At 38.2% G+C, this 19807-nt stretch overlaps 1 protein-coding gene across 1 annotated transcript in view; it reads right to left on the minus strand.

Moving 5' to 3' along the window:
* PDE7A (phosphodiesterase 7A) overlaps positions 1–19807 on the minus strand; it is a 104579-nt gene that overhangs the window by 18097 nt on the left and 66675 nt on the right. The window contains exons 4-5 of the mRNA XM_068525472.1: positions 6076–6227; positions 4194–4257 (exon numbers count right to left, since the gene is read on the minus strand). Coding sequence (XP_068381573.1) covers positions 4194–4257; positions 6076–6227 — 216 coding nt within the window. The remainder of the gene's footprint in view (positions 1–4193; positions 4258–6075; positions 6228–19807) is intronic.

The following is a 19807-nucleotide window of genomic DNA, read 5'->3' on the forward strand; positions in this document are numbered from 1 at the left end:
AACTATCAGGCTAAACTAATTATCCAGAACTGCCTGAACAACTGTTTAGAAGCCCACAGATGAGGAAAAAAGTAAACTAACTGGAACAAGGTTTGCATAAGTAACACTGGAAAGGAGGTGGCAACCAAGAGAGAGTCTTCCTAAAAACCATCTGACACATCACCTTCCAACAGAAAGAAAAAACCGTTCCAAATCTTTTACCTTTAAGGAGTTAAATGTAAAAATGCATTCAAATCCTAGTAACACTCTACTGGTACAAACATGAGCCCATGTGGTCTAGAATCATTTGCGAAGAAGTGAGCTATGTTTCTGTTATAACCACTGTAACAATCAACTTTTCTTAAGGCATATATAGAGATATTTCAGAATGTATATTCAAAAAAACAATCTGGTTTTAAAAAATGGGCAGAGAATCTGAATAGATATTTTTCCAAAGAAGACATACAAATGGCCAACAGGTACAAGAAAAGCTGCTCAACATCACTAATCATCAGGGGAATGCAAATTAAAACCACAATGAGACATCAACTCACACCTGTCAGAATGGCTATTATCAAAAAGACGAGATAACAAGTGTTAGCGAGGATGTGAAGAAAAGGGAACCCTTGGTGCACCTGTTGGTGGGATTGTAAACTGGTGCAGCCACTATGGAGAACCATGGAGGTTCCTCAAGAAATTTAAAGTAGAACTACCGTATGATCCAGCAATCCCACTTGCTGGTATATATCTGAAGGAGATGGAATCACTATCTCAAAGAGATACCTGCACCCCCATCTTCACTGAAGCATTATTTACAATAGCCAAGACATGGAATCAACCTAAGAGCCTATCGATGGACGAACAGATAAAGAAAACGTGGTGTATATGCAGAGGAATATTACCCAGCCATAAGAAAGGCGGAAATCTTGCCATATGCGACAACACAGATGGAGTTTGAGGGAACTGTGCTAAGTGAAGTAAGTCAGACAGAGAAAGATAAATGCTGTATAATCTCACTTATATGTGGAATCTAAAACAAAAACAACAAAATCTCGAGCTCACAGATACAGAGAACAGACTGGCGGTTGGTTGTCAGAGGTGGGGCAAGGGGACAAAATGGGTGCATTGTGTATTTGAATGCTGCTGAGAGAAGGTCTTAAAAATTCTCATCATGATGAATAAAACTGTGACTATGTATGCTGACGGATGTTGACTAGACCCACTGTGGCAATTATTTTGCAGTACATACAAATAGCAGATCATTACATTGTATGTTTGAAGCTAACATAATGTTATATGTCAATTATGCCTCAATTTAAAAAAAAGAATGTATATTCATTCTGTATATTTAGGTAATCACAGGATTCTCCCAAAATTGTTTCCCAAACCTAACGAAATAAATTACCAATTTCTAGGGTCTAGAATAAGTTTTAAGAAAGCTGCAATCAAATGGTTAAAATACCCTCATCTGGAATTCAGGCAAATGGCAGTAAGAAACACATGTTAATGTCCTCCACCAAGAACCCTAGGGGAATCTGACAAGAACCAATCTATCAAAGTGTACCACCCATATCAAAATGAAAAACTGTATGCAACATTTTTTCTCATTTTCAGTTTATAAGATACCAACTGACTTAATACCAGTAAATAAGAACACAAGTCAACGAAACATTTCAAAGCAAGTGGTGATGCTTGGTCGATACGTTAAACAAGAAACAGGCAAAGAAGAAGTTATTTTATGTGAGAATGGAAACACCTTCTTGGAAAAGAAAATCGTACTTACAGAAAAGTTATATAAAATAAAGATATATCAAAGGACGGACCTGCCTAAGGTGTTACGGCTCTCGACAGGTTTTAGGATGTGATTCTCTTCAATACTTGGGAGCTGGCAGGATTGGGCTACGGCTATAACACAGGCCTGGCAACGAGGGTCCTCACGCGCCAGGTGACTTTTGGGGGTGACAAGCCCTATCTTGCTATCTCATGTAACCTAACTCACTCCTGCAACAGCAACATCAAATATATCCTACCAGATAGTAACTACTTCCCGCTTTGCAGTGGACAAGCCGGGAATCAGAGTTTTGTTTCTTCCCTGCCCTCCTCACAGTATCGTTTGGGAAATCACCAGAGGAAGAAACACAGAACACACCGGATCAATAGCAAGAAGGGAAAACTATATACTTGGATACTATGTACGGATATCATCCAGAATTCATTTCAGGCTAAGCAGCTTTGAAAAGGAAAGCAGACCCAATTAAATAATGCAAGTTAAAGGAATTTTCTCCTGCCCATTTGTTTCCCAATAACATCTCTTCGTGTATAGAATTCCTGTAACTTCTGGGTGACTATAGTGCACTGAACGTAGATATCACCGTCTGTAAAAGCACAGGTGGGTGCCTAACCATGGGTCGTTTCTACTGACCCCTAACAACTCCAGGAAGAAACCACTCGGCCACCTTCTCCACAAAAAGGAGTGAGGCGATCAAAGGACAGCCAAGTGCTAAGTTAACTGCCGTGGAGTAGTGGCTACTACCTCTGCCCATCCTGCACTGTCACCCTCATTCCGCTTTTATCGCCACGCCCCCTGACTAGCAGGTATGTTCTTTTTAAAAATAAAATCTAGAGAAAAACAATCAACTATTTCAGTGGGCGACAAGTGTCCCAGGAGACTAAGAATAGGCTAAGAGCTGTTAGTGCTTATGTGAGGCTAGACCTTGAAGGTGTTACTGCCTTATCTATGTTTATCTTGAGATAATGACTGAAGTAACATTTGTGGTGCATTAGGGAAGGGGAGTTTCCCAGATCTAGAAGAAGCTGAGGCACCTATATTTTCAAAAAGGGGACGGCTGCAAGGAAGGACAGCTGATAGTAAGAGCCTCTGATGGGCCCTAAATGATATTAGAGCCTTTTCTGTGTGGACAGGCCCAAGGTGGGCAGGGAGAGGAACAGACACTAGTCACCAGAGGGCAAAAGAGAGGGGAGCAGGAAGAGAAAAGGGGGAAACACAAAAGGCAGGGAAGCGGGAGGGAGGCTCTGCCACTGAGGAGAACTTTACTGTCTTTACACTTGTGCCTGGGTCGCTCCAGTTTATTTTCGGTCAGCAGTCCACAGACAACTAGAAGGTGATCACAAAGGTATCCTCACTATGCCTGACCATACAGCTCAGAGCAAATGATGCAGTGATACTAAAAAGCTAGGCCCATGCTATTCTCAAGATGAATACAGTTCTATTTGCTTGTCCATTTCCCATATTTGGCTTTCTTAGGAAAGGAGCTTTATTCCAAAGTAAAATAAGAAAAAAAAAAGTGATTTCAAAGTACGGCAGTGAATCACATATTTATTTCATTCTCAACCATCAGAACTGACTTCCTCTCAGTGAACTTCCCACTCTGCTTCATTTAAAACATATTAAGGCAAAAGGGGCAAAGTCTAGTCGGACTACAGGTACCACCTTTTTTTTTAATGCCAAAAATTTTACACTAAAAAAAGAATGATTCTCAAAGGGAATTCTGTTCCCATTCCCAAACAGAATAAAGAAAAATGAACCCTTCCCACAAAGCAAAACAAAACTCAGAAAGAGGTAAACAGATCAGAATCACCTGTCTTTTTCAAAGTACTCATACTTTCCATAGATTCTGATACGCCCCCTCAAGAAGCCACGAGCTCTTCCCCACCCCACCCGACCCCGCCACGGAGAAGCAGGGCCAGAAGGAACCACTGTTGCTGATCACAACACGCCATCTCTCAAGTGCGCAGAGAAAGGAAGGCCTAGGAGCCAGAGCTAGAAGAAAAGCCATCTCTCAAAAGGTCATTAATCTACCACATATCTGGGGCTGTCAAAACTGGAAAACAAGATCAGAGGATGTCACTGTGACTACAGTACAAAAGAAACCAAAGAAGAAAAATCAAGAACAGTGAGATGGTGATGTTCGCCTTGGGTTATTAGTAACAGTAGCATTAATAAGGGACGCCCAAGTGATGACGACAGTGGTTACCTTGGATTACTACTAAGAGTAATAATCAAAAAATAAATGTTTAGATTGATTCTCTAGGCTTACAAATCAGTCACTAAAGAAGCAACACAACAATGCTCCCTCTGCCAGCGGAGGGCTCCTAACCTAAGTAAATGAAAGCGGCAGCCCACCAGCGGCTGTACCATCAGTGCAGCAATCTCGAGAATACATTAACTTGAGTAAGTCAAATTCTTCACTTACCATTTGTTAGTCTATCAAATAGAAAGATATCAAAATTCCAATTTCCAACTTTTTCCAGCATACACTGAAATGAAAACCAAACATTCCTACTGTAATTTAATTTCAGTAACATTCTCCATCTCTTGTAGATAGTCCACAGGGAAGTTAATGAAAATGGGAAGTGGTTGATTTACTTTAAGAAATGTTAAGTATCATTCTCCCTTTAATCATGACCTTTCCAAACGGCTCCAGAATATGTCCAAAGGGATAAACTCCATTTGAAAAAACAATTATTATTTTGTTTTCCAGTTAATAAATGTATAGGAGGTCAGGTTAGTGTTCCCTTCGACTTATTCCTATACTCCCACGAACGGTCAAGAATTCTAATATAACTTAACATCACAGAAGTGTGGTTCATACACTGCATGGTCTAGAAACCAGATTTTTAAAATCGAATAAAAGTAAATTATAATAGCCAAATACTTGCTATATCCCAGGTACTGTTAAAAGTGCTTTACTCTTTACTCACTCTTAGTCTTCATACCGACACTATCAAGCAGGCATTGTTTTCAATCCTCATTTATAGATGGGGAAAGAGGCAAAAAGTACTAACTTGCTCGGCAAGAAAGTAACAGAGCTGGGATCTGAAGTCAGGTGGTCTGATTCTGGAACCTAGGCACCAGACACCTACACTATACTGCACTTAAATTATTTGTTATTCGTTTTCTGAAAATACACTCCCAATTTATGGGTATTTATTTATATTCTTTAAATATCCTTATAAAATAGTCAATAGCATTTACTACATTCATTTTTAGGTTGATGGTTATTTCAGCCAAGTAAATAAATCCCACAACCCTAAAACTCAAATAGATATTATTACACCATATATTTGTAACCTGAAAATTTTGTGGACTTTATTTTCAAGAAAAAATTTTTATTTTGTATCCAAAAGTTCACTGTCGTATACATTTATGACCTAATCGACATAAGCAACATTAAGGTACTACTGGTTGAGATTATAATACTAACAACCAATGATACACATAATATTCTCATTCTAAAAAACAAAACTTGTGAACTTTTTAAAATTTAAGGAAAGCATCAGTACTTTTCCACTGATTTGTTTTATCAAACTGGGAGGCAAATTTTTTCACTTTAGTATAACCGTAGAGTGGGTACCCCGACCCTATCTACACGAACTGACAACATCTGGCCTGTAAGTATTAAGTCAAAGAATACTTTTACAAATATTAGAAACATAAGATTATTAAAAAATCCTCATTTGTTCAAAAACAACCTCAACTAACTTCCACCTTCATTAACATACTTCTTTTAAACTATATAAAGAAAACGATGCACAGAATCACCGAGTTTAATTTAAAAAAAATCTAAATCTTCCAAATATCTCAGTGATACAAGAGACTATGAAAAATCATTTGACTGAAAGTCATGAGTCTTCCTGTGCTGGGTTTACTTCTAACCAGCTGGGGGAGCTCAACCAAGTCCCTTATACTATTTAGGCCATAGTGTTTTTTTTTTTTTTTTTTTTTTTTTAAGGCCATACTGTTCTTAACTACAGAATACAGAAATTAGATCAGATAATCCATAATATTCTTCCCAGCGTTAAGTGTGATCTTATAGCTTAACTTTCTATTGATCTACTTGCTGTTATAATAAATCGAAAACATTTTCATTATTTTAGTTACTTCAGAAATGTTCCTTGCTCTGTAATACCTAATTATAGGATGAACAGCTAGCTGCTCTAAAGGGAAAACCTGAAAAATGGGTTCAACTGATTTCACATACAAAAAAAGGCTCTATAAATCAGTACCATATGGGAAAAACAAGGCTTCATTAAACTTATCTAAAAATTAATGTTTTCTTGAAAAGCCATACACACCTTGGCTTGTCCATTATAATCATCATCTAAAATGTTTAGAGAATTCGAAACGCTGGTACCACGAAAAAAGCGTGACGATCTAAGATACCTCTGGAAACTTAGTAACCTTCTGATATTCCTTGCAGACACAGAAACTTCGATTTCAGATTGAGCTGAAATAAAAGGAGTAAGAGGTGAGTAGAGCGACTCAAAACTGTGCATACCGTATCTTTGTTGTACCCCTTCTAGTTACATACAAATATTTCTTTAAAATTAATCAGCTGCCATGCCATATTTCTAGGAGAGAAGAGGTACTTTATTTGTACTTTCAATTAAAGAGCTAAGAATGAAGGGGCAAATCGCCAATTTTATCAGCATTTAGAAAGCTAAAGAGGAGTGTGGTTAGATTAATAATCAGTTCTTTTTTTTTAACTTCCTAAGAATTATTACCTTTCACTCCATCGCTTCAATACACTATACAAACACTATGAAGCAGAAAGACAAAATCTAGTTTCAAACTATCCTTCATATTGAGAAGCCAGGTCCCAAGTTATATATGAGACTTTAAGAATTAATTATTCAACTCAAACATCTCAAATCCTAATGAGGTATCATTTCAAATCTTTCCTTAAGAGAATTTTATTCAGAGGAAAATGAGATGGAATGGAGAATAAAGCAGCTTATACCCTGTAAGAGTTCTAAAGGATAGGGATAAAAATCCTGCAAGATGAAAAACTCTAGAAAAAAAAATGTGGTTCCACATTGGATACGGATATGCTTTCTTTCCATGAGTCTAACGGTCATGTGTCCCTGCAGTGTTAGAACGAACCAAAGTTTCTGGGGCACCAGACAAAATAAAAGACATTGGTTACAAGCTGTCTTGTGTCATGAATGTTATCTTTAAATTCTAGAATCTAACTAAGTTAAGTGAAATGTTCATAATACAAAACATGAAAGTGAAGACTAAGGATCAACAGATCATCATCTCTCATCTTACCTTCCATTAACATCCCACTGGTGGAATGACAGGTAATCAAACACATTCTCTCTTGTGTGTCCAGTCACTAACTGTTCTATTAACCTCTATCACCCAGTGCTTTCTCATCTATAAAATAATGGCAATATCTAGTTCAAAGGATGCTGGATTAAATGAGATAATATACACATGAGTCAGATATATAATAGGTATTAAATAAATGATGGCAATGTAGAGGATAATAAAATTGATGTTGATGCCACTGCTTGGAGGTATGCATCTAGGTAATTATCCTAAGTTCCAAATCTGTTTATGTTGCTCTAAATAAAAGTATTCACTGATCCCTCATCATTTTAAAATGAACTCCATCTTCTTGGCCTGGAAGAAAAAGGCTTCATGTTCCAGGTTCTGGCTCTCTCCAGACTCAACTCAGATGACACCTTCCCTGGGAAGCACACCTGGACACCTATATATACACATTCCCCATGTAGGAGAGATGGGAGGCACCTCCTCTGGGTTCTCAAGGCTACCCGTGCAGACACCTATCACACCACTTTTGATGCTGTTATTACAAGTGCTTATTTATCTGTCTCCTTCAACAAATGATGACTTCCAATACAGGCACGGATTATTTTTTTTCATCTTTGTATTCCAAAGCCTAATAATAGTGCCATGTAGGTATGTATAAAACATATTGAGTAAATGAATAAATGCATACTGTTTGTGAAATACCTGATGAGTTCTGAGGTTCCCATACACTCACATAAGCCAGAAATAAGATAACGCAGAGTTACGTGGGTTTTTTTTCATTTTTCATCCCAGTGGATCTAAAATAGAGTATCTAGAACAAGTGTGGAGCTAAATTTTGATCTTTATCAGTGTAACTTACATTAAAAGGACTAGCACCAAAATGGTAACGTTATTAATATCAAGCGATTATGTTTGAACTGGAATTAGGATGTTTGAGGAAATGAGGTTAGTTTAATAAGTTCAGTGAAAGTAATGTTCCAAGTGCTTCAAAAAAAGGTATCTAGGGCTTCCCTGGTGGCGCAGTGGTTGGGAGTCCACCTGCCAATGCAGGGGTCACGGGTTTGAGCCCTGGTCCGGCAGGATGCCACATGCCACGGAGCAACTGAACCCATGCACCACAACTACTGAGCCTGTGCTCTGGAGCCTGCGAGCCGCAACTACTGAGCCCGTGTGCCTGGAGCCCATGCTCTGCAATGGGATAGGCCACTGCAATGAGAGGCCCGTGCACCGCAACGAACAGGGGCCCCCGCTCGCTGCAGCCGGAGAAAGCCCGCGCGCAGCGGCGAAGACCCAGCGCAGCCGAAAATAAATAAATAAAATGAATAAATTAAAAAAAAAAAAAGGTGTCTCACCTAGCCCTCAACAATGTAAAAAAAAACGAGTATTATTATCTTCCACTTTATACATGAGCACACTGAATCTACAAGAGATTATATATCAGATCATACAGCCAATATAGGGTGACAACTAGTTTTTTTTAAAAATAAATTTATTTATTTATTTATTTTGGCTGTGTTGGGTCTTTGCTGCACACGGGCTTTCTCTAGTTGCAGTGAGCAGGGGCTACTCTTTGCTGCAGCGTGCGGGCTTCTCTTTGCGGTGGCTTCTCTTGCTGCGGAGCACGGGCTCTAGGCGCGCGGGCTGCAGTAGTTGCGGCACTTTGGCTCAGTAGTTGTGGCTCGAGGGCTGTAGAGCGCAGGCTCAGTAGTTGTGGCACACAGGCTTAGCTGCTCCGTGGCATGTGGGATCTTCCCGGACCAAACCCGTGTCCCCTGCACTGGCAGGCGGGTTCTTAACCACTGCACCACCAGGGAAGTCCCTGACAACTAGATTTTAAAACACAGATCTGTTGACAAAGCCTGTGTGTCCACAGTATTACTCACAAGTTTCTTATTACATCTCTACAGTATGGTTTATTGACTGTTTATGATAAAATTCTGTGTATACCATTATTCAAAATTGTCCTTATTTAGATGAAAGTATGTACAGAAAGAAACACAGAGGGAAAAAAGCTAATGTGCAGAAATAAAAGTATTTAAATACATACATACATACATATATACATATATATATATATATACTTTATTTATTTATTTATTTATTTGGTTGTGCTGGGTCTTAGTTGCAGCATACGGGCTCTTTAGTTGTGGCATGCGAACTCTTAGTTGTGGCATGCATGTGGGATCTAGGTCCCTGACCAGGGATCGAACCCAGGCCCCCTGCACTGGGAGTGCGGAGTCTTAATCACTGCGCCACCATGGAAGTCCCAGAAATACAAGTATTTAATATGACCCTTCTAGTCTTATTCCTAGAAAAGACTGGACCTGGAAGGGACAGAGTGGAATGACACGAATACATGGGGAGCAGATGAGAACTAATTAATGCAATATGAGTACTGCCATCTCTGCATTTACAAGGCACTTTACTGTTTTACAAAAAGCACGTTCACGTCTGCCATCCCATTTAATAATCACAACAATCCTGTGAAGATGGCAAAGATCATCATCCCCATTTTACAAATATAACCTTAGAAACCAAAGTAGAAATGCAATACAATTAACACATTAGAGCCAAGGCATTTAGAAAGCTTCTAAAAAATGTTGCAGAAGACACGTATTCTATTCATTATGGAAAAGCAACCTAAAAGGGTTCAAGGTCATAAGCATGACTTCATGAGCATTCCCTTCAATTTACTATCTTAAATCACACACAAAAGGTAACAATTTTATCACTGGCAATTCCTTTGCATCCTGTGCGTGGACACTGATAGTAGGATCACTGCTCCCAAGTTGTATGTCCAAACGAATCCACCCTTGAAGTAAACTTGAGAATCTCTTTGGGAGGATAACTACATAAGGTCCAAAAAATTAATAAGCCTCATTTGAAGGGGCTCAATCCACTGTGCTAAGTCCCTACATCAACATGGCAGGATTCACACTGTCAATGGTTAAGACAGATGGCACTGTCTGGGAGTCAGGGCTCTACCCACGAGATCATGGCTGTACCTCCCCCTGCCCTATTCCTATTTTCCAGGTGACTTCTCACAAGTCACAACTTCTCAATGTCTCATTTTCCTTAACTGAAAAAAAACTAACCATAATTCGTGTCTTTTTTCCTGTTTCACAGAGCCCTGAAGTTGGGACTCATTATCAAAAGTTCTGTTTTGACCATATTAAGTTGAGCATGAATATTAGATATTAACGGAAGGGGAAAAGCTCACTCATCATAGGAACCCAATTCCTTCCAGCAAGACTAATCCCACAAATAACCTACACAACAGGACAAGAAACAGACCTTCACTTAGTGATAGAACCAGCCTTAACAATTACTGATTATTTCACATACAGTCTAAGAAAGGACAGAGAACCTGTCCAAATGAAATGGCAAATCATCCAGTGAAAAGAATTTTCTTCACCTAGGGGGCCTGAGGAGCCTATACCTAAGAAGATTACATTCTAGAAAGAACTGAAAATCCCATGAGACTTTGCAGAGATGGTAATTAAAACTGCCTCAAAGCTTTGCCTGAGACTTATAGGACCAAAATGGGGGGAGGGGTGGTATCTGATTTTTTTTTCATTAATCTAATTTTTTTTTTTAATCTAATTTTTAATATGTACTGCACTCACGTTTCAAAACTGAAAATCAAGGAGGGAAAGAAGGAGGGAAGGAGAAAAGAACACAGTGAAAAACCTTACCCCTACCCAGTTTCTGAGCCAACCAACTGCCAAACTCTCCCCTAAAATGATCACCTTTTAAAAGTTGTGCGGGTATCCTTTCTGAGTTTTTGGATCAAATATATGGAAACATCATTATATACTATGTTTCTACTTCTTTTACGTAAATGGCAGCATACCATATAACCTGTTCTGCACTTTTTAAATTTATCTTAGCGCTCTTTCCCTATCAGTACACAGAGAACTTCCTCATTCTGAGGCTACAAAGTATTCCATCATATGGATGGACCATAATCTATTTAACCAATCCTCTACTGAAGGGCACTGCTACAACTTCACAATTTGCAAAAATACCTTCATTTTATTAAATATGCTTATATTTCCACTACTTGTTTTCCACTACTTGTCAGCTTTAGATATTATCCCTTAATGTTTTATTATTACAAACAGGAAATAACACTATACAGGAAATCACTCCATATCCCATCTTCTTTCCCTTTTCCTCTTCCAGTGTTTGTTAGTTGTTAGAGTGCTTTTTTCCCCCTTTCACTCCAATCCCCATTTGCATTTTAAGTTCAGCTCTAGCATTAAACATATTCAATATTCAGGTGCTTTTACCATGGCTGCCCCAGTTATCTTTCTTTTTGCCTTTGGGTTTCAACTATTTGACTATAACGTATCTCTGTGTGGATCTCTTTGAGTTTATCCTGCTTGGAGTTCACCGAGCTTCTTGGATGTGTATATCCATGTCTTTATCAGATTTGGGAAGTTTTCCACCATTCAAATCATTTTTTCTGCCCCTTTCTCTCTTCTTTCTCCTGCTGGGTCTCCTATGAGTCATATGTTGGTACCCATGATGATTCCCCCACTGGTTTCTTGGGCTCTCATCATTTTTCTTCATTCTTTTTTCTTTCTGCTTCTCAGTCTGGATTATTTCAATGTTCTTATCTTCAAGTTTGCCAATCCTTTCTTCTGCCTGCTCAAATCTGCTGCTGAATCCCTCTAGTGAATTTCTCATTTCAGTTATCATACTTGCCAGCTCCAGAACTTGTTGGGTTCTTTTTTATAATTTCTATTTATTGAGATTCTGATTTTGTTCATACAACGTTTTCCTGATTTCCTTTAGTTCTTTGCCCGTGGTTTGCTATTTAGTTCATTGAGCTTTTAAGACAGTTGATTTAACATCTTTGATTAGCAATTCCAATGTGTGGGCTTCCTCAGGATGGTTTTTGTGAAGTTCTTTTTTTCATATGTATGGACCATACTTTCCATTTTCTTTGTATGTTTTATAGTTTTTAACTGAGAACTGGACATTGTGAGTATTATGCTGGGGCAACTGGAAATCTAATCTCTCACTCTTCCAGGGCTATTTATTTCTGCTTGTTGTGGGCGGAAGCCATCTGTTTTGTGACTCTTTTGTGACCAAACTATTTTTGTCTTTGCATATCTATTTGACTTTGTTTATTCCTTGCTGGGTGTGGTCACTAAAATTCCTGCTACAGTATCTCTGCAGTCAGCCAAAGACCCAACACAGAGTTCCCTTAAATGTCTGGCTCCAAAGGCTGGGGGGTGGGGAGAGAAGTCCCGATTCTTTAAATCTTCTGGTAGATGCTTCTGGGCAAAGCCTCTGCAGCTGAAAGGGCTGAGACCAAGGCAAACATCTGTGCCTAACCCTCAGGATCTGCCAGACTGACGTCAAGAAACAACCCCAAATTTCTGGAGGACTAGGTCCCCACTGCCCACCCGGCTTCAGCAAGTCACTAAAGAAACACGGGCCACTCTCCCCACAGGTCGAGGGGCTGAGGAGCGGGGGATGATCACTGGTTTGTGCACACTGCTCAACTGCCAAGGAACAGCAGCCCCTCCCTCATCAGGCACTCCCCTGGTTGCTATAAGTGTCCAATCAGGGTCCAGAGTCCTGAAATCATTAATTCTGCCATTTTCTTTTTTTTTCCAGTTTAGTGGTTGTTTTGATGGAGGAACCAACCCTTAGAGCTTCCTACCCTGTTATTTTTGAGCCACACTATCCCTTTCCTTTAAAAGGTGTTTTTCCTGGTCCTTTCTGGGAGTAGCTGCCCTAAGCCTTCTCTTTCGCTCAACCGGGGTTTGAGAATGGGGACAAGTTGCATGGAAAGGCTTAGCAGTCCAGAAACAACAACTATCAACAGCCTGGTGCTCTAGGTATTTTTCTATGAATTACTTCCTATATATGCGTAAACATACAGTTTCTCTTTTATCCCAGAGAGTTCACAGCATTTTTTTAACTTAAAAATTCACAAACATCTTTTCAAGTCAATAAATGGCACTTACATGTGCCATCATTTTTACTAGCCACGTATTATTCTAAAGTGTGAAACTATCATAATTTACTAAATCTTTTTGCTGTTAGGCTGCTCCTAACTTTCATTTTTCTTACCAACAATTCTGTAATAAACATTCTTATAACTAAATCTTCGCACACGTCCTGATTCCCTTAGAACAAACCCTCAGAAGTAGAACAAGCACACAGGAGCACATTTCAATGGCTTCTAAAACACATTATCAAACTGGAGAATAGGTTTTCCAAAAGAAAATTAGAGAAGTTTCCAGAACTATCCTAGAATAGCTTCCAAAATATGATCTAAGAAAAGGGAATCAGTAACTATGAATCAAGGATGAAGCATGATGAGATCATGTTAAGATGGAAAATTTTAGTTTCTTCAGGTTTGCTTCACCCCACCCCCAGCCTTCCTCCACACACAGATACACACTGATTCCCCATAATGATTAAAAATAAAATTCCTATACTGAAACAAGCAAGTAGAGGCCACTATTGAGAAGGTGTCAAGTTGAATAAGTAGTATCATTTAGGAACAGATAAAAAGAGGATACATGGGGAACTGGGAACAAGATCCTGAGAACTTAACTAGTACTTTCATTCAGTTAAATGGCTAAAAGGCTCACCCCCTGACCATATTACATAAAATCTGACCCTATTAACCAATATTCTCACGAACTCATTTTGTGACATGAGACACACCAGTATTTATTTCACAGCATAACAGACAACAGATTAAAGTTGTCTTTATTAAAGCCCAGCTTCCACCAGGCTAGGACTATTTATTTTAAGTCTCGGGCTTGTTCTAGTTTACATGGTTACCTACATTCCAATCCAGCTTAGAAAGCCGACAGGGCTCAGTGACTTAATCAAGTTACTATTAAGAACTGTTGGCGCTGCTGGTTGTCGTCTAAAATATCACATTACCTCACTCTGTGATCATGAACGAACTAATCAACCCACCAAAACTAAATGAGCATCGTTACTTAATGATCATGGGAATTACTTCCAGTCATCCACTCCTGGCTTCTCTGAGCCAGTAATGAAATGTGGGATAGCAGCAAATTTAGAAGCCATGTTTTTCTCTTGCTTTTCTCCTTCATATCAGAAAGTGGACAAAAAAAAGAAATATAGGTAATAGGTTAAGGAAACAAAAGGGCTGGAAAATCAACACGTCTTGGCCAGTATCACTCCCCACTCTCCTACAGACCCTCTTCTCTGTCATCCAAACGGCATGGCCAAGATGTCACCGATATTTAGTTATTAGACAAAAGAGGTTTTTAACAGAAAAGCCTTTGGATCTTGAGACTTGACCACCACTTGCTTTAATTGTCCACAAGAGGGAGTCCTGCAGTCACTGTATCTGCTACCTTAAAACCCTAACAATCATTTAGATGCATTAGCATGAATTACCCTTGGAGACTGTTATAAAATGTTTTTTAAAATTCAGTGCTGTAAGGTTTTAACTCTAGTCTAAGGCAAGGTCATATTGAATGATAACTGAATAAAAAATATTAAGACATTCTTCGTTCTAATCTCCTCTTTAATTTTTCTTAAAAAGAACAGCAGCCATATCAGAAAGCCTACTGTTAATACTGAATAAACACATTTAGCTACATCTAAATTCAAGTTTTCCTGGAAGAATTTTTACATTTAGCATGCATGGATAAATGGAGAAAAAAGTGTTTAGAGCAATGGTCTTCAGTAGAGTAGCTTGTTCTGATACGGAGAAGCAGTACAGCAGGGCAAATAAAGACATCAGCTTTGGAGTTACATATCTGATTTTGAATCCCAGCCCTGCCCCTTTTACTAGTTTTATGACATTAGGAAAGTTATTTAAGTTATTGAACTGATTCTCAGTTTCCTCATTGTAAAACAGGTCTTACAGAACTGCTGTAAAAATCAAATGAGATAATACAGCAATATGTCTTTTTGGGCAAAGAATAAACACTAACATTAATGGCTGTAGTTGTTACAGATATCAATTTTTTAAAAACAATATGTATAATTGACATATAACATTGGTTTCATGTTTAAATATTTTTAAGCACATGACTTCATACTATTTATTTTAACAAAGCCAGATTTATTCTTCATGACAGCATAACTTCATCCTGAAGACCACTGTATACTTTTACATACTGTAGAATTAAATGCACATATTTAAAGATTTCAAAATATGCATGCGTCATTACTTTAAAAGGAATATATAGACATTCCAAGCTTCACTACAAATCAAAGAAATAAATGAGCTACTCATAATCTAAAATTAGATCAATGTTAACATGAGAATAAACTAATATTCTTTCCCTTAAGCAATTCTTATAACTTTAGTTTGCAGAATTCAATATTCACTTTGACAGGATTTGATAAAAGTCAATATAAACCCCTTTTTAAAAGATTACTCTTATTGTTATGGATTAGGCATTTCTTTTCTCCTTCATATTAGAAAGTGGACAGAAAAAAGAAATATAGGTAATAGGTTAAGGAAACAAAAGGGCTGGGAAATCAACACGTCTTGAGCAATATCACCCAACTCTCCTACAGAGATGAGATATGTGACATGTTGGGTCCCTCTTATGCTCAAACTTAGGACTTGAACACAGCTCCTTATTTGTTACATTCCTAATTCCCTTATTAGTGAGCTGAGAGAAAAAGAAGGAAAAGAAAGCACACAAGCCTTACTGTATAACATACAAAATAAAGCTTAAAGTTAAATCTCCAGTTTCTCCAATTCTCCAAAGGACAGGCAGAATTAAACTATCATTAAATTTTATTAAGGTTAAGGTCCAAACCGTATCGGTTCCCTAATTTATGCTCTGAAGTTAGAGAAGATATCTAGGAGATAAGATATTCTTTCAATCTGAGACAAAAAAAGAAACAAAAATCAGTGGTTTTTCAAATGCAGGCACTTCACAATCACCTGGAAAACTAGATACATTTTAAAAAATACATACAGGTGGGCAGAATGCTCTGTTTCCTAATTCGATTCAGCACAGCAGTACTCAACTCTACAGGCACTGCTTGGCAAGGGGATTGTTATAGGAAGGAGGCAGGAACATGCATGATGAACAGACAGGGGAAAAGGACATGAGATTGTTTCCTGTGACTATGAACTATTACAGAAATGTTTCTGAAACAACCAGACATGATTTCAAGATAAATGAATGACTGGGAACAAACTAAAATTTAATAGAAACTCCAGACAGATATGACCTTAGTCTATTCTATAATACCAGAACTATAAGTAGAGGCTGGCACACTCACATCTGAATGACAGACTAAATTACAAATCACGGACAGCCACCTTAGCAAATCAAACAAATAATGGCTAAAAAAAAAAAAAAAAACGCTTGTAAATAGGAAAGTGGTGACCAGGCAGTACAGTATGAAAGATAATAAGAAAAACAATGTAACAGAAAAAAGTCACAGCTGAGGGAAACGCCAGGCAACAACTTCTATTCTTAAAGGGAAGAAGCAGTAAAAGCTTTGGAATATAAGAGGACCTGAGTTTGTGTGGGAGTTTACTATACATTAAAGACTAAGATAAACTAAGACAATAAAATCAGTATGACATAAGCTTTTAAGCTCAAAATAAACACAGAAACAGATGTTCTTTCTGATCATATCACTAAGTATGAAACAAGTATCCAAGTCTAACACAGCCCTGTTAGGAAGATAAGAAACAACACAAAATCAAATGCACCTGAGGGTCTAAGGCAAAACTTAAGAAGAGTTTTGTCTGCTTTCAGAGTGGGTCATTATAATAAAGACAACATGAGACATTTGATTCAACAGAAGGGCAGGAGCCAGCCTGAATTCAGTTTACAGCTAATACAGATCATACTTAGAGAAATACAAATGGGACCCTATGAAGTCTAACTGGTAGAAGATATACAGTTCTAGTCAATTTGATGCAACAGGAATATATTCAATCTCTACAATGAGCCAGAGGCTGCCAGAAACCAGGAACAAAAAGATGAGTAAGGCTAAAAGCCTTTTAGGCTACAATGTAAATATCCTGAAAGGTTCCCTAGTGTGGGGTGGAATAAAGTGCTAAAATGAATAAAACGGCTCAAGATAATGGGCGAAACACATTTACATAGAATGGAACATTACCATGTGTCAGGAGTAAAAGAAAACGGGAAACTGCGCTTGTGTGGACATGAAAAGACATTCTCCTCATATTACATCTTGTCCAACGTTGGCAGAGAGACCACGGCTTCCAGTCTGGATGACGTCAATGAGCTTTGGTGAATTCCATGAAAATTTCAAGCTGGCAGCTTCCCTTACTACTTAATAACCATGCCAGAATCTTTCAAAGGAAGATATCAGTTTTTCTAAGTGCACATGTGGAGCAGAATTATAATAATGCTTTTATGTTTCAAGATATTAGAATTTGTTACTATGTAAGCTAAAAAGAATGTGTAACTAAAAGAATAATTTACTAAATTTAGAGGCATTATATTTAGAGCAAACAAGAGATGAATTCTGACAAAAAGTCAATATGGAATCCACTTCATTAAGTCCAACTAATTTAAAAGTGAAAATATTATATTTCAAGAGACCAGGTGTACGGCCAATTGGACATAGAAAAATATCTGTAGGAAAATGTGGGGCTCTTAATCCACCCTACGGAAAGCTGGTGACTAAAGCCAACATACTCAAAAGGAGGGAACTGACAGGAGGGAGGCCCCGGGTTCTCTCTCCACAGAGAGCCGAGTGGAAGCAGAACTTGAGAAAGCGTGCGGAGGAGGAGCTCTCACGTCAAGGAGTGATGCTCAGGGCAACGCAGCCACGGCAGGGAGACCCAGCTCCGGGGCACTCTTCACTTCACACCACCCAGCCCGCAGCCTAACAGCTCTGCCGCTCTCTAATCAATCAGCTTCTCTCTCCCCAGCCTTCTTCTCTACCCCTCCCCCCGCCCCCAATTCCCTCCTTCTCCCAATTTGGTAGTGTATATATTGCTCATCATTATCAGGTGCCTCGAACCTCGAATTTTCACAACATAAGGTCAGGAGACTAAATAGGTTAAAATTAGTTGAATGCGGGACATCAAGAATCAGTTTAGAGGACCAGAAATCTGGACCTTAGTGGGAGTAATTCCTAGATAGGGCAGGTCTGAAAGGTTAGGGATCTTCTAAAAATGGGATGAAAGCTGAAGTTTTTCAGTAGGTGTCAAAGAAGTATTAATGTTAACACTGAAGTTTAAATATTTGTCAGAAACTAATCATCTGCCTATTGAGAAAGTGGACCAATCCTTAAAAAAAAAAAAAAGTTATATAAAATGATCACATGCTTAGAAGAGCTAGCTGCATTATCTGCTAGTAATCCGATAGCCCTAAACACCATGACAGGATTCCATGTGCAGCTCTGGGGGACAGACAAGGGACAAAGAGGTTAAGTAAGAAGCACCAATCTTAGTGTTTTGTTATCTAAACAAATAATTAGTGATTAGCATACTGTGAATGCTCATGGACTGTCATGACACTTTTTAAGTAGTACAACCAGAAACTGCTTTCTATTCAATAAGCAATTTCACGTCTCCTTTTGGGCTGAATAAAAATTTCTGACTAACATGAGCATCTGAAAATTTCAGCAGTATCTTTAATGAGCTAAGATCTTCCGAATTTCTTAATAAACACAACGCGTCATGTAATTCCCACTGATACGCATGTTCTATCTAAACTGCAAAACGGAACACTCCCCAGAGAAGAAAATATTAGTTTGAAAAAACAATATTCCAAGGAATGTTTCTGATCATCCTAAAATAATGTCAACAATGACTTCCTTACATGAAAAATCCCTTTCTCAAACTCAAACTATGTAAATATGTATGATATATATTATCTTTTGCACTATAACATAGGTAATAAGAACACAAACAAAGGTAAAAGAATGCTTCATAAAATCTCTTCAGTGAGAGATGATATCTGGGAAAATTTGTTTTCTTGCCCCATAGAACCAAGATAATAACACCTGATAAATTCACAAAGAAGTTAGCATGAACAGTCTACTTAAAGCAGCAGAGACCAAAAAACAAACGAACAAACAAAACCCCCCAGACAACAACAACAAAACCTAGTTAAGAATGAAAGCTTCTGTATGATAACTTAAAAATTATAGTAGAATTTATTGATTAAAGCAGAATCTGTGACAAATTGCCAGACTAACCCTGACTGCAGATTTATACCAGGTCTTTTGCACACACTTCCTGGCAAAGAGGATTCATGATCTTCAAAATCCCTTCACCCCCTGTAACCATGAATACAGGTTAGTTTCAAAACGTCTTCCCAAAGTTTGAATTCTCCCACTTCTTTATAAACAACCACAGACCTGGTCTAATACCAGTTAACAAATCTGCACTCCGACTATAAACCCATGATTGTTAATAAATGGATAATTTAATTACCATACTTTAAAAACTTTTTGTTTAGAGATCATTTTGAAATACAAATAAAAAATGCAAAAAGTTGCAAAACTAAATAGTACAGGGGATGCCCTTTATCACGTACCCTTTACTCAGATTTGCCATTGTTAACATTTTATCCACCTGCTTTACCATTTGTACTGTGTGTGTGTGTGTGTGTGTGTGTGTGTGTGGTGTGTACTTGGTTCTTTTTCTGAACATCTGAGGGTAGGTTATAAACATTCTGGTCTTTTACCCTCAGATACTTTAGTGAATGACACCACAACCTAATACATGTTCCTATTGTAAGTAAGACCAATGTGAATGTCTTCGCACATACATTGACA

This window comes from Eschrichtius robustus, chromosome 17 (genome assembly GCF_028021215.1).
Source record: "Eschrichtius robustus isolate mEscRob2 chromosome 17, mEscRob2.pri, whole genome shotgun sequence".
NCBI classification, from domain to species: Eukaryota; Metazoa; Chordata; class Mammalia; order Artiodactyla; family Eschrichtiidae; genus Eschrichtius; species Eschrichtius robustus.